Genomic DNA, 14,827 nt, shown 5'->3' on the forward strand with positions numbered 1-14,827 from the left:
TATCAATTATTTGACCCCTATTCTCATGAGAAATAAAGTTCCCTTATTTTTCCTTTGTTTCTCACACGTTCCCCTCCAGTAGGCTGCACAGCTCGCCCAAAACTAGGGCTCCCAGTGGAATCTTTTCGGTGGGGACGGATGGCCGGAAGAGGGTGCGACGACGTGCGCTGCGCGTCGAGGGAGAGTCGATCTCCAGCGCCGAAAGGGCAATTACGAAGAATCGGAATTGAAAAACACTCGGTACCGGTAATCGAAAGAGGACGAATGTCGTGACAGCAGATCTCGAAAGGACAAGGTGGCAGCTGCAATTACAAGTCGATGGGCGAATGTAGCTCGTAGTAGGGGTCGTGGGTAACGTTATGGGCGGCCGCACGAAAAGAGCAAAAAAAAAACTTGGCCCGGCGGCTGCTTTTTGTCCCTCTTCAGACTAGAAAGGAATGCGTCCGGGGTACGAGAGGCCGCTAAGAACTGGAGTCGAAAACGATGAGAGGATAGAGGCTAAGGTCGGGAGGTCGAGAGGTTGAGAATGCCAGGATGGCAGATGCAAAGAAAAGGCAAGGCAAGTCCTGGCGAGAGGAAGTTGCTGGTTTTGCTGGCGCTGATCGCAGTGCTGTGTGGAGGCTACCAGCGGACCGTTTTTGGCCTCTAGGAGTGGACGAAGACAAGGAGTTTGTGCTCCACCTCTCCTCGTTTTTAGCGGACCGCACAACAACCCTGCTTTCCAGGAAGTTTCCAAAAAAAGAGCAGAGAAGAAGGACAGAGGGTTTCGATTCAACAATATACAAGTGCAGACCACATTAAAAAGGATAATCGCGTCCTAAATACGACGCTAGTGCTCGAGAGAAGGGATCTGCCGTCGGTCGGTGATCAGAACAGCCGTCTAGAGAAGAGCAAAAAAAGGAGGAGGTTTCGATTGGGAACAGGTGTGGATGGAGGTGGTGGATGGGTTGACGACCATGGGCAGTCGGCGGATCAAGATGAAACACCCGTTTAAGGGGCGATGGTATGTTTCGTCCCGTATTTAAACTCGACGTACTGTGGTAATTCAACGGTAAGTTACAAGCAGCTCGTCTGACCTCTTTTTCTTTTTTCTCCCCTCCCATCACTTTTCAATTTTTTTCCCGCCATCAGCCAGCCCAATGGAAGGAAGCAGCAACGGCGAGAGGACCTGAGTTGCCAGCCGGCTGCAGTCCAATGTGGCGCCAAGTTTTCAGCCCTGCAGTGGGCCTGTACCCTCACCTGACTGGATTGCAGTTTCTGCTCGTTCTTTCCGTCACCCCATCCAGAAAGACTGTGTAATGGATGTATCGACTCGGTGCGGGTCTTCGGGTTGCACACCGTGCCATCCTCACGCCATTCCCTGACCTTTTACTCATCCTTCAAAAAGAATAACACTCTGCTCAACAACGTGGCTGCCTGAGAATCTCGGAACGGGAAAGCGGGAGGATCATGGCGAGGAAACTGTCGCGTGGAAGAAACGACGTCATCCCGGCTCGGATCCGAGTCTAACGCCAGCCAGCCTCTTACACCACTTCGTAACCTGCAATTCTCGTCTTTCGAAGTGCTACGTGCGCTGTCGGGACTCCGGCCGGCTTTCCAACCATTAATAGTAGGTAGGTACATGTACATACAGTACCAGGTAGGAACGGGAAAATTGCAATACCACCGCCCGGAGTCCATGCTCCCCAGTTTTGTGTCTCCTAGTCCTGCAGCTGTCCATCGACACAACCGGTTTTTACAAGCCCCGCCGCTGACTTCGGACATGGCACGACCGCCGCTGCAACTGCGTCGTGCCTTTTTCCCGCCAGTTCGCTTGCTCCGAGTTAACCAATCGAGTAAGTCAAATGCACCTCCTCGTCTAGACCCCATCAGCACGACACAGAAACTAGTCTCAGGGGTTGGGGGAAAGACTGGACCCTAGTGTTGAGTGGTCATTGAACCGGCAGAAGGCGGACTTCTTCGGTTCGTTCCCATACACCCAACAAGTCGAATTGATTCATTCAGACGGCGGTGCTGAGGGGTCCAGCCCACTGCCATATTAGCCCGTTGCTATTTCTGGTTGCGCTGGGGGCCGCCGCCCCGACGGTTCAGCCGTCCATCATGCATCTCACTTCCAACAGACGGGAACACCCTGATCTCCAAGCGTTTACCCATCCCACTTCAGATGACGTTGGCCGAAAAGGAGAGACCGACATCCCATCCACCACCAACTTCAGAGGCTCAAAAGAGGCACGGGGATCCGAAAAGCACAGTTGTAATGTAAGAGGCACAGAGAAAGAGAGACAAAGAGACAGAGACATGCGATATCGAGGCTCAACAGCGCGAATTGATTGGCTCGTCAGCTACCAGAATTCAGGGGCTCACTCTCGCCTCGTGTCCTCGCATCCCCCCCCTCGGTAGAGATTACCGCCAACAAAACGCTGCGCGAGTTAACATTAGCGGGCCAGTGAGCGGCCTCGCCCTGATGACCCAGGTGACGACGGCCCAGTGATGGCGTCTGTCCCCCCTCTGAGCGCTCTCTCCAGCCTCATAACCCGACCCACGAGAGCTCCTCAAATCTATCCCATCATGCGGGGTCTTGCATGGCTGACAACCACGCCAATCAGTGCTGCACATTCACTGACCACAGAGGGGATCTCCATGTCGGACCTGAAACGCCGTGTCGAGTTGCCGTATCGAGCGTTTAATCCTCTATTCTTCAAGTATTCCCTCCTACCTAGCTACCTACGATGCGGCCCCTCTTCTATGTAGGTATTTCCGTTTAGGGCTCAGCAATGGTCAACGTCCTCACTCCGTCAACCCCTGACCTAAGGTTGCTGGAGGACCCGCTGCGCTAGAAAATCACCTTGGCCCCGCATCCAAACAGAAGGCCCACAGCGTCCCCTGTAGATCTCCTTGTCAAGCGTGTGCCAGAACAACCGCCGTCAAGGATCGGGGTTGAAGTTAGACAAAAAGAGAAGGACAAACCGAACCACCACGGCCATGTTGAACGCACACACGCGTCCCCAATTCGTCTTTGTCTCTCTTCCCCGCAGAATCGACGACGCCCCCGGCTGGTTTCGCCATCGTCGCAGCCCCGAGGTCTCAGAAGCGGTTGTGGGGATTCCATCTCCTCCAGAAATGTCAACTTAACATCAACCCCCCCTTTTTCACGCTGCGGCGGAACAAGACCCCTCTTCCACGACCATCGCGGTTGACGTCAGCTGTTTTGTCAACAGACAGTTGGCCGAGACCAAGCCACCTTAGCCGCGTCTTGCTGGTTGTTGGCACGTTTTCTGATCGTCCTTGCAGATCATGAAACGGAACAACGGGTTCACTGTGGTGGATGGACTCTGGATGTAATTTTGGTATCGGAGTAACACTCGCCCCAAACCTAGGTATCCGAAGGCCGTCCGTTTTCCGGATATCTTGCCAGCGGCGTTTCCCGTCCATCCGATACATGTAGGTTTACTGTGTAGTTCAAACCCCCAACGCCCTATAGCCGATATCCCACCCTCTTAGTTCCCCCGGTACATATACTAGGGAGGACAGCAACACCAGCCATCCTTGTCCAGGTTCTCAAACCTTCGGCCCATAATTCAGAATGCGCTGCGTTGAGACGCGTATGCCGTAATAATTCCAAGGAGGATAAGAAGCTTTCGAAGCCATGCGGGTATCCACAGCCAGACTTGATCCCCGTTTAGCTATCGTACGCGTCTCAACTCTCCTTCTCGTTCTAGGCCCGGCTCTTCTCATATGGGTCCCCTGGTGAAAATATGAGATGTTTCTAGGTAATTGGCGCATCGACAAAACGGGACCGAGTGATTTGAAGCAGAGTGGCCAGTTTGGTTTGAACAAGCTCTCCTTTGTAACCGCCGAGATCAGACACGCTAAATCCCCTATCATGTCTAGATACTTGACGATATTGACTTAGAAATGGCCATAGTATCTGCCTCTTACACTTACCACAATAGCTCTTCTTCTCGGTTCGTACCTCCTAGGATATAAAATAAGGTAGGGACTGAGGATATGTAAATATGAGTAGAGAAAAGAAAGCAAAGAGGAAAAGTAGATACATAATTTTCCTGCCCAAACCGAACGGACATCGCGTTCTCGAATTATACCAGAGGTAAAATAGAACGTAAAAGAAGACACACTTCAGAAACAAGCGCGGTGTCAAAAAGTAAGTCCCATCTCTGCCTGTGCCTAGCCACGGAACTATAACTTGGCGTACTACTACCATGGATACCGAAACCCAATCCGTCAAGTATACCACCAGACTTGAAACCCCCATATTCACACCTCATATTGCAGAAAAGAAACAAAGACAACAGAAACATCCAAAGTACTATTGGATGATGGTTTATCCCTCACTGTGTATGTACCTGATCTGTTGCTTCCTCTTTCTCACACACAAACGGTCCTCCATCCATCTTCTCATATCTTTCAAATCGGTCAAGCCATACCTGGCCACAGGTAGAAACGAAATGAATCCACAGAAACCCTCAAATTCACGATGACCACTCAGCCCACCAAAACCACGCTGGTCAGTCAACATCCCACTTCACTCAAATCGTCATCATCGTCATCATAAAATAGTATCCTTTCCACTTCTCTCCGCTCACCGCTCTCTCCCCACCCGTGTGGCCCAACCAGTTCGCATCTCGCACTAGATCAAGCACCTATTTTGCTACCCTCTTGAACGCCAAGAGATCCGCCAAGCTGGCCTGGGGGCAGCCGTGCTTCAAGAAGTCATGGTTAAGCAGTTCCTGAGCCGAGGCGCGGCTCTTAACGTCGACGCACAGGCAGACCGACAGGAACGCCTTGAGCTCCTTGCTCAGCTTCTCGGGCTTCTTGAGGCGGGGGGTACCGTTGGTTGCGATCAGGTAAAGCGCCTTGAGCGGCTCCTCGTTCAGGTAGGGCGGCTCGGATTCGATCATCTCGATCGCCATGATGCCGAGCGACCAAATGTCCACCTTCGGGCCGTACTCCTTTTGCTTCACCACTTCGGGCGCCATCCAGTACGGCGTTCCGACCATGGTAGCGCGCTTCGACTTAGTTTCGGTGAGCTTAGCGCAGAACCCGAAATCCGCTGAGCAAGAACGTTAGCAATCAATCATTGCACATCAGTGTGGTTCACTAGCGTTGGGATTACATACTGATCTTGACGTTACCACGAGCATCAAGGAGAACGTTGTCACTCTTGATGTCACGGTGGATAATGTTCTGCGAGTGCAAATGCTCGAGGCCTTGGCATGTCTAATTTAAAACAGGTTGTTAGACGTGATTCGCAAGATGGGGGACCTGAAACTCCTGCACATACCTCAAGGCAAATCGTCGAGATCTGCTCCTCCGTGATTACGGGGTTGTTGTCGATGACGTCTGTCAGAGCACCACCTTCCATGTACTCCAGAACCAACCAGAGCTCCTTGTCGTTGTCCATCAGGAAGGCGTCGAGGAAATTGACAATGTTGGGGTGCATGTTCTCCCGCATCACCAAAATCTCGTTAACGATCAGTTCCTTGCGAGGTTGATGCGCAAGATCCATCTGCTTGATGGCGACACGGTCGGTTCCAAGCCGGATCTTGGGATTGACCGGCGCACCCGGCCTCGTACCCATGACCTTGGCGACGTAAACGGATCCAGACGCGCCTTGGCCAATCTTCTTCTGTTTGGCATACAGCCGGTTGGGGTCGTCCTTAGAAACAACCTCCCTCAGCTTGGCCATCACTTCGCCTTCTGACATGGTCGACATGCGCACATCCTGCTTGCGTTCCGAGGGAGAAGGCTTAGCGGTCAGCGCGGCTTCCGCAGCCTTGACGCTGTCATTGGTCGCGCCCGGCTTCGATACATTCAGGGGCTTCACCGGAGCCGGAAGGCGAGATGGCTGCTGCACTTGGGGTTGGCCATTGGGACCGCGTGCTTGCGCTCCGTTGGGGTAGCGAGCAGCGGCTGGGGCGCCGCCCTGGTCTGGCCGAGGGGTTCTCTGCGCCTGGGCTGTGGGGTCACGGACCGAGGCGGAGCTGTTTTGTTGTGAAATCGGAGGACGAGACGGGGTGGACGAGCTTCCTGGTGGCGCGGGCGCAGGCCGCTGGGCTCTGAGGGATTGAGCTGGCGGCGCCTTGGGTGCTGCCCTGGTCGGATTGTATCGGTCCGGCTGAGAGGGGCTCGAGTAGCCGCCGCCAATTTCTTGCTGGGCAAGGGGAACCTTTGTCTTGGGAAGGGACGCATTATAAGCCTCCAGCTCCCGGCGAGCTTGTTCCTCCCGCTCTGCGCGTTGGCGCTCCTGGTCACGGGCGCGTTGTTCTTCCCGCATCCGGTCGGCGGAGATGTAGTTGGGTGAAACGCCCTGTAGCTGCTGAATCTGCTGATCTGTCGGGCGCGGGGTGGGTGATGGGAACGACTGGGGTGACGGGGTCGTGGAATAAGAGCCAGGACTGCGCTGAATGGGCTTTGGTTGCCGCGGAGGCGCGACCGAGTTGCCGGCGGGATAGCCGAACTGGTCGCTTTGGGTGCTTGGCGAAGCGTTGGGGACAGGACTCCCGCCATATGGATCGGGATTTTGGGTCTCGGCGCGCTTCGTCATATCCGAGTAAAAGTCGAGAACCTCGAAAACAGCCTGGGGGTTCTTCTCGACATCCTCCTTGGTGATGGCCGAGGAGTTGAGAAGTCTCGTCCACTCCTCCGGCAGTCCAGTGAACTGACCTGTTTGCGGGTTGAAGCCGACGTGGACGGCGTGAGAAAAGTTCGAGGGGTTACTAACCCCACCTGGGCAGCGGGCATAGATGCAGTCAATCCACTCGTACAGCTCATCGTCGGTCTTGACGCAAATGCGTAAAGATCTCACACCGTTGTCGTCGTCGCCAGGTGGGCCAGCGTACGAGTTCGTCATGTTTCGCCGAATCTCGAAAACAGGGTCGCCGTTATCGTCAGGAACCCGATCGACGCTTACCACGTCCGCAAGTTGGATCTTGTACAGCAGTTTGCCATTTTCATTCTTGTGGAAGTCGAGAATGTCCTGGCGGAGGATGAGGTATCTGCTCTTCCATTGCTGAAATGGGTTCTTGCTCGGCAGGCCGACATAGCCCTGCTTGATGATCGCAACCCCCCCAGCGCCATCGAAGTTGTTAGATCCTTGGCGAGAAATGGGGAGAGCGATGGTCGACCCGCTGTAGGTGCTTGAGACCGGGGAGGCGATGGTCATGCTTGACATGCTGTTTGTGAGGCTCACGTTCGGCATCAGGCCGAGACGGGGTTTATCTGTTGGCGGTCGCGGAGCTGGGCCAGGATTCATAAACTGCCCGCTAGAATAGACGCTATTAAACGGCGCGTCAGCATGAGGGACTCGCTATTCCGGGCGAACTGTGTTGGCCTTGGGAAGGGCAAGATTGTAGAATGTCGACTGGCGCGACCGTCTGAAAGCGAGCAAGATGGAACGCAAGAACACCGTCTCTCGTTGGGAGGCTGGTCTCGGTTTGCGGTACGCAGTCCACCAGTCGCATCCCAATTCGCTAGTTCGGAGGACACATACCTATTATGCATCGACATTTTGGCGATGTTAGGAGAGATACAATCGTGAAGTGGCGGTGCGGGTATCGACGTCACAACGCCAGGGGGCCGAGCGTCGATGTTGGAGATGTCTCAATGGTTTCACTTGCTCTGAGTATCAGCACGCATCGCCCGCATTTTCTAAAGTCTGCCCCAACGTACCGACGAGACTGAATCGACCGAGGCACGGTACAAAAATGTAATAACGGCTGGGAGTTGATGAGGTTGAGAGGGGTGCCTGTAATCAAACTTGACGAGACTGCAATCCGAGGGTGTAAACGCTAGGGAAGCTCGTAACCGATGCACAGACGCAGCTGGCTAGGGCGATGCCAGGTGCCGAGTCGCGATCGCTCGTTCGAGGGCGGTTGGGGTGTGGTCTGGTGTGTGGGTTGTGGTTGTGGTGTGGGTAGTGCTCTGTGGTACCAGCAGTTGGTTCAGGGGCGAACACACAGCTGGCACGATGCCGAAGGCGACATGTGTAAGATTCTGTCCCAGAAAATCAAGGGAGTCGGCACGCGGCTCGAGTTCTTCACCCCTTTGGAGTCGAACAAGTTTGTTTTGGTCGCGTTAGACGAAGGAAAGGGCCGGCGGTCAGTCGAGGAGAATGGGCGGTACGGGGGCTGGAATTGTGGGTTGTTGTGGTGTCGCTGCAGCGCTCAGGAGCTCCGGAATGCGGGCTATTGGGCGGCGACGAATGAACGATGGCAGACTGGCAATTCCCCGCCCAAGAAACGGTCAAGGATCGCAATTCCAAGCACCTATTAGTATGTAATGCGGTAGGCGCGAGAAAAGCGTTACGATTAGAAGGTTAGTCGGCTGGCAGGCTGGCGTCGTGTGTTTGCTCCGGAAGAAAGGTCGACAAAGGGACGGGTAAGTTGCTTCAGGGAGGTCGGGTGCCTGTGGATCTCTGAGGAATCGAAGGGGCCTGGCGGAACACTGTATGGAATGGCTCGGCCACTTTGGGGGAAGGAGGGGTAGGTGTGCGGGGACCCGCTCAGGCCCAGCAGTTGGGGCCAGGATTTCAGGTCATAGTTAAGGAAGTACTTCAAGTTGCCGCAGAACGCGTCTGTGGAAAAGGTCCCTCACTATGCGACCTTGGATTTTGAACAAGGATTGGCCCATTTAAGCGCGGTCGCTGACGGCTTGTTAGAGATCTGGGTCAGCGTGCAACAAGGTTGACTACACATGTACCGAGTAGGTACAGGATTGTAAATTATTTCCCGTTGACCCATGCTGGTCGGGTTGTTTTTGAAGAGCCCGGGATATGTTGGCGGTATCGGGAGAATGTGAAGTTTACGGCATCCGACAGGAAGTCAACGCAGGGAAGCAAAGAACTATGTAACTTCGGTGGTAGATGAAAGAAATTCAGGAGGTTCGCCTCCTTGCCGACCAGGGATGGTGTGTGGGCCAAACTGTGCAACCACCGCAGTGCAGCCCCCTCCCCCCTTCACTGATTCGAATAATTGAACAGATCAAACGAGTGCCCTAGACCAATCTAATGAGCTCTTACCCGTTTACGGTCGTTTATCAAACCCCATTCCCTCTCATCCCATCATTTCATCTTTTTGTGTACAGTTGTTTCAAGTATTAGTGCAAGACCAAGGTGGTATCCAACCGAGCCAACACCTAGCAACTACTTTCTAAGGTCGTAGTGCATCGGAAACGCTCTCCATTTCAGCTCCGCACGGACAGACCAAACCTCCAATGAGCAACTGGAAGAATTTTGGCATTTCAGCCCATGGCTGCTGGGAACACAATCCTTATCCGAACAGGGCAGGAACAAGATCGAACGAATGAACCTCCACTATCTGCAGGCGGCATAGGCGGCATCACCGCCTACATTCTGCCGGGGCAGGATGTCGTTTCAGAGGGGCGGATCTGCTGCTCGAGTCAGTCCATAATTCAAACATTACAAGCAACCCACTACCAGCAGATCGATGAAAACCCCCGTGCCGATTCCATCCACTCACCTTCCTCCCCTTGTTTGATACGGTGCTCATGCGGCCGTCTGGACTTCTACCTACACCCTATTTTCCCATGTTCGTCAGCTCCTTGCCCGGCACACGTCGAACGGTTTGATAACCACCAACTCGTACATAGTAGAGTTGGCTGGATACCCGCCGCAACAATGCAGACGAGATCGGCAAGAGAGTCAGCCTGTCCGTACAACCGCGCCGCTTTGGGGGTTTCTTGTTTTTTTAGGGCAGGTGGGCAGCTCGTCCACCAGCCTCGGGCCGCCTGAAAGGGCCAAAACGAACCGAGCGCCAAAGCCTCGCGTTCTAGATTTAGGCTATGCCCGCTGTTTTACGGAGTACTTGTTTGGGAAGCGAGGATCTGCCCCCAAAGAAAAGTGTTCTCCATGGCTGTAAGTGTATTTTCAGGCTTTGCGAAATACCTAGGTAGCCACACAAAGTCCCATCCCCTAGCTCTGCTCCCTCGGACCCAAAGAAAAGAACAAGAATCGGTTTAATCGGCTTAAATGATCGTCCCCTCGCCTTGTCGAGGAACCTTAGGGACAATGCAAAACGGAAGGCTTCGTTTTTCCTTGGCTTGTAAAAGCAAGCCCTGCGACGCGCTGAACGACTTGTGGCCCCAGTTTCGACGCTGCATTGAAACACACGCCAGCCGCCTGCATCTCAGCCGGCACAGTCGACGGCAATGAAGCGGATCTCCTGCAGGGAAAAGAGTATAAATAGACGCTCATGCAACTCATATGTAGTTGATGAGTACAATGCACAGGAAAAGAAATTTTGAACGGTCGTGGTAACACCCAGTGTTCACCGTTGAAAACTGTGTCCACGGAGAGGTCGGAGAATGAGCTAACGTTGGAGTGACATTGCGTAGTGAAATATGCCTACTCAATCAACAAGTCTAGATACAGAATTTGTGTGACATTCGCTCAAAAGTCTTGAGTATTCTCTCGTCTATCTGTCTTTTCTTCTTTTTTTTATTTCCCAAGAACCGTTCTTTACCGGACGGGAACCTCCGCCTCCTGCTGGCCCTCAAATAGGGGCAGCTCCGACTCAATATCTTTCCATGTCTTGGTCTCCTCAACCAGCGCCTTGATCGCCTCGATGATCTTGTCCTCATCCGCACGCACCTGGCGTGTGCTGTCACGCTCGCGCAGAGTGATGGTGCCGTCCTGGACCGTCTGGAAGTCCACAGTCACGCCGAACGGGGTGCCTAGCTCGTCGTTGCGGCTGTACCGTTTGCCTATGCTAGCCGACGAGTCATCCACTCGGCTGGAGAGACCGGCAGAACGGAGCTTCTGTGACAGCTTGCGCACCGCGGGCGGGAAATCCTTGTGGGACGATAGGGGCACGATGAGAACCTTCGTTGGTGCAACGGCGGGAGGGAAAGAGAGAACCTGGTAAGAAGGTTAGCACATAATTTGCTCCATTTTAGGGAAAGTCAAGAGGGCACGGAGTGCGAAAACTTACACCGCGAGCCTCATCGCCGCCGTCACTGGCTCTGGTCCAGTAGTTGTGCTCCATCAACGAGTACAGAATCCGGCCAATACCGAAGGATGGCTCGATGACGTTAGGGGTGTATTCCCTGGTGTGCTCAACCCGCTTCCGCCACTCAACGGCGAGCAGGTCCTTGCTAACCTCGACCTTGCCCTCTCCAACGTCGGGAACATCAATAGTAGTCTTGCCGGTCTCTTCTAGCTCCTTAGCCAACCTCGAACGATCTTCCTGTGTGGTGGCCAGCAAAGCGGCCTCGACAGCCTTGCCGTCCTTTTTGTAGAACGGACCGAACTTCTTCTTGTTGATATCAAGCTCCCATTCCTCAATAGTCTTGGGCTCGTCCAACTTTTGGCGCACAATAAGTGGTGCGCCAGTCTTTTTCGCATGAACGGACAAGTCGTAGGCGCTCCGGTCAGCACAGCCCACGCACTCCACCCAGCCGCCAGAGGTGAGGAGCTCAGCGTCCCAGCAGTCGCAGGCGTAGTGGGCCATCTCGTTGGCCATGTGTTGCCTGAAGCGGATCTTAGACTGGTCAACGCCAATCTTCTTGAGGAACAGCTGAATACGGGCCAAGAAGTAGCCCAGAGTCTCGTTGTCAACAAGACCATCTTTCACGGCTTGGCCGATTGTCTGCCTCGTGATGGTCGTCTTCCCGGACAACTGGATGTTCCGGTCAAGGAACGCGAGCTCAATGTTTTCAACCTCGTGGAACCGGTGGTGCTTCTTGTGGCCTTCGGGGTCGACGAAGTGCTCGATCTCGGCCATGAGGAACTCGCGGACACGAAGAAGACCAGCTCTTGGGGAAATTTCGTTCCGATACGACTTGCCAATCGAGGCTGAGGCAAACGGCATCTGGCCGGTATTGAACTCGAGGAGCTTAGCAAAGTTGAGGAACTGGCCCTGGGCGGTTTCTGGCCGTAGATAGCCGGGAAGGTTGCTGCTGGGGCCAATTGAGGTCTGGAACATGAGGTTGAAGGGCATCGGGGTATCTGGGAGCACGCCGGTGGCGGGGTTCTTCAAGTCGTACTTCGTGATCAACTCGCCCAGCTGCTCGCCATTGTAGTTGTCAATCTGCGCCAGCACCTGCTCGTATTCTTGCACAACAGCATCATCAAGCTTCACCGCTGCCAGGTCCTTGTGCTTCTTCTTTTTCTTCTTCGGATCTTCTTCCTTCTCCTCCACCTTCTGGCCACGTGCCTCCTTGTCACCCTTTAGCCGCGCCTCGAGAGCGCCCTCGACGAAGTGGTCGGCACGGAAGATTTCGCCGTTCTTAGGGTCCTTGCACATCCAATCCGCAAACTTGTCGACATGGCCGCTGGTCTTGAGAACCTCGTGAGGGGTGAGAACAGTGCAGTCAACCTCAAGCATGTCCTCCTCGAGGATAAAATGTTTGCGCCAGATATCGACGATGTTTGCCTGCAGCGCACAGCCGGGAGGACCGTAATCATAGAGACCGGAAACACCCCCGTAGATCTCGAACGAGGGCGTGTAGAACATGCGCCGGCGCAGGAGAGACTCGAGCGCGGCCTTGTCGAGGGGCTGGCCCTTGAGAGTGGTGGCCGTCGTTGTCATGGCGGGCCGTTTGTTCTCGTTGCGTGGCGGGGGTGCCTTGAAAGCGTAGGAGCGAGGGGCAGAAGAAGAAAAGGATCTGAATCCACGTGCTGGAAAGTGGAAGAGCCTCGGAACGGTGGCTTTGTGTAGGGTGAGCGCAATTCCAGCAAGTGGTGAAGGGAGAGGGGCACGTAGGAAGGGTTTCATGAATTCGGACGGTGGTTGTTTTAGCCCAGCCAAGTGAGTCACGCTCTTTCCTCCAAAAAAAGATCCTCTTTTTGCCCAATTCGAGGCCTGGGAAGGTGCTTGCCGATAGAGGGGTATCTCGCATTTCCCCTCCTCCACACGCCAAGCGCTATCTTTCAGGGCGTGCAGGGTGCCGGAAGGAACTTCAATTGACCGCCAAAACCGCCACGCGAGGCCCCGCCAAAAGAGGAACGTCCTTCATATCCCTGCAAGTCTCCCCGACATCCCTGCACTGCATGGATTGAAACCAAAAAAAAAAAAATCAAAGAGCCAGCGTCCGATAACAGTATCTATCTTGTGATAACAACAACAGCAAGAATCAATCGCAACAATGGGTTCAGGAAGAGGCTCGTCAGGCCCATCGATTTCCCTCAAAACATCCAACAAGCTAAAGCGAAAACAGCTGTACGTCCAACAAAAGAAAGCGACCGGCAAGGCACGCCATGAAGAACGACACCGACGGCGCAGGGAAGAGGCGAAAGACCCAGAGCTGAGACGACAACGACTCGAGAAGAACCAGCCCACGAGCATTGACAAGAAGAGAGTATGGGACGATGCCGATGACGATAGCCTTGGCGCGGTGGTGGATGTCGCCCAATTGAAGCGGCGCAGGCTGGAGGAGGCCGAAGCTGCAGCCGCGGCAGAAGCGGACGGTGTGGTTGGAGGCGATGAGGAACAGGACGACGTCGACAGCATGCTGGGATCCGATGATGAGGCGGCTGGGTCTGGCGACGAAGAAGAGAAGATGGAACAACAACGGAAGCGAGCACAGAGGCAACCAAGCATTGCCCCTTCGACAGTATCGACCAACCTCGACATCACACCGGACGCTCTGGCTGCGCAGTTCAAATATCTATTTAGCGAAGAACCACCGACAATGCCGAAGATTCTCGTGACTACCGGGATCAACGGCACCATTCACAAGGAGGCGCAGGAAATTGCAGCGTGTCTCCCGAACGGTAGGCTTTACCATTTGCGGGTTGGCGAAGCAAGATTCAGCACTAACTTTAGCATTTAGCTACTTACATCCCGCGGAGTTCTCATCGATACGGACACAAATACAGCGTCAGAGAGATTGCGAAGTTTGCAACGAGTTAGCACCGTCATGCTCCTATAGGCCCCGAACAGCGACTAACACTTGTACAGATCGGGGTTACACAGCACTGCTGGTGGTTCACGAAGACCTCAAGCGTCCAAACCAGCTCAGTGTATGCCATTTGAATGGCGAGGACGCTCCCCCAGGCCCTACGCTCACCTACACCATCCGTAATTACCATCCTGGGAAAGCCATTGTCGGGCATGGAAATGCTACGAATCACTATGTAAGGCGCCCTCCTTCTAGTCCTTCGTCCCCTCTGCTAATACAAAGCCAGCCGGAACTCCTACTCAATGGCTTCAAAACACCATTAGGTCTCCTTGCAGCCAAGTCTATGCACACCCTTTTCCCTCCGAAACCCGAGTTGGCGGGACGGCAGGTTTTGACCTTGCACAACCAGCGTGATTACATCTTCTTCCGTCGCCACCGTTACATCTTTCGGGAAGCAAGGGCAACGGAGAAGAATGTGCAGGGGGCAGATGGTAAGGAGATGGACGGAGTGAAAGGGATTCGTGCCGGGTTGCAGGAGATTGGGCCAAGTGTGTTTCCCCGTCACCCGTCGCAGTCGAATAATCAGGCTAACTTTGGTAGGGATGACCCTCAAGCTTCGCAGAGTCGACAAGGGGATCGGCAGGGCTGGGAGCGAGGGCGAGGATGCTCTTAAGTGGGAATGGAAGGCCAAGATGGAGAAGACGCGGACGCGTTTCAACCTGTAAGAGGCCAGTCGTGATACCCAGGGGCGGTTTCTGTACGGAATACGCGACCACCCACGTTCGGGTTGGTCAGGGGGTTTTGGTAATGTCGCAAGTGTTGCTCTGAGGTGTTGCCCATAATCCTTATTCGGGCGCCGGGCCAAAAGGGGGCAGTGTGGTCACTTTTAGGTTTCTGTTCTAAGTCTTCTCGGCTCTCAGTAACCACCATGTGTCCAAGACTCGACTCG

At 54.2% G+C, this 14,827-nt stretch overlaps 3 protein-coding genes across 3 annotated transcripts; 1 reads left to right on the plus strand and 2 right to left on the minus strand.

Moving 5' to 3' along the window:
* Nucleotides 1-4,661: 4,661 nt before the first annotated feature.
* C8A04DRAFT_37285 (kinase-like domain-containing protein) lies at nt 4,662-7,527 on the minus strand (the record flags this gene model as incomplete). Its single annotated transcript, XM_062783827.1, has 4 exons — nt 4,662-5,071; nt 5,139-5,238; nt 5,303-7,295; nt 7,511-7,527. 4 exons carry the CDS (start codon nt 7,525-7,527, stop codon nt 4,662-4,664), a joined length of 2,520 nt encoding a protein of 839 aa, XP_062637046.1.
* Nucleotides 7,528-10,495: 2,968 nt separating this feature from the next.
* On the minus strand, nt 10,496-12,566 carry C8A04DRAFT_12195 (uncharacterized protein; the record flags this gene model as incomplete). Its single annotated transcript, XM_062777246.1, has 2 exons — nt 10,496-10,894; nt 10,968-12,566. 2 exons carry the CDS (start codon nt 12,564-12,566, stop codon nt 10,496-10,498), a joined length of 1,998 nt encoding a protein of 665 aa, XP_062637047.1.
* A 556-nt stretch (nt 12,567-13,122) lies between these two features.
* C8A04DRAFT_28669 (anticodon-binding protein) lies at nt 13,123-14,603 on the plus strand (the record flags this gene model as incomplete). The annotated part of the gene is made up of 5 exons (XM_062780734.1): nt 13,123-13,750; nt 13,810-13,884; nt 13,938-14,113; nt 14,165-14,426; nt 14,479-14,603. 5 exons carry the CDS (start codon nt 13,123-13,125, stop codon nt 14,601-14,603), a joined length of 1,266 nt encoding a protein of 421 aa, XP_062637048.1.
* Nucleotides 14,604-14,827: the final 224 nt, after the last annotated feature.

The sequence above is a fragment of the Dichotomopilus funicola genome (genome assembly GCF_033296635.1).
Source record: "Dichotomopilus funicola strain CBS 141.50 unplaced genomic scaffold C8A04scaffold_31, whole genome shotgun sequence".
In the NCBI taxonomy this organism is placed as follows: Eukaryota; Fungi; Ascomycota; class Sordariomycetes; order Sordariales; family Chaetomiaceae; genus Dichotomopilus; species Dichotomopilus funicola.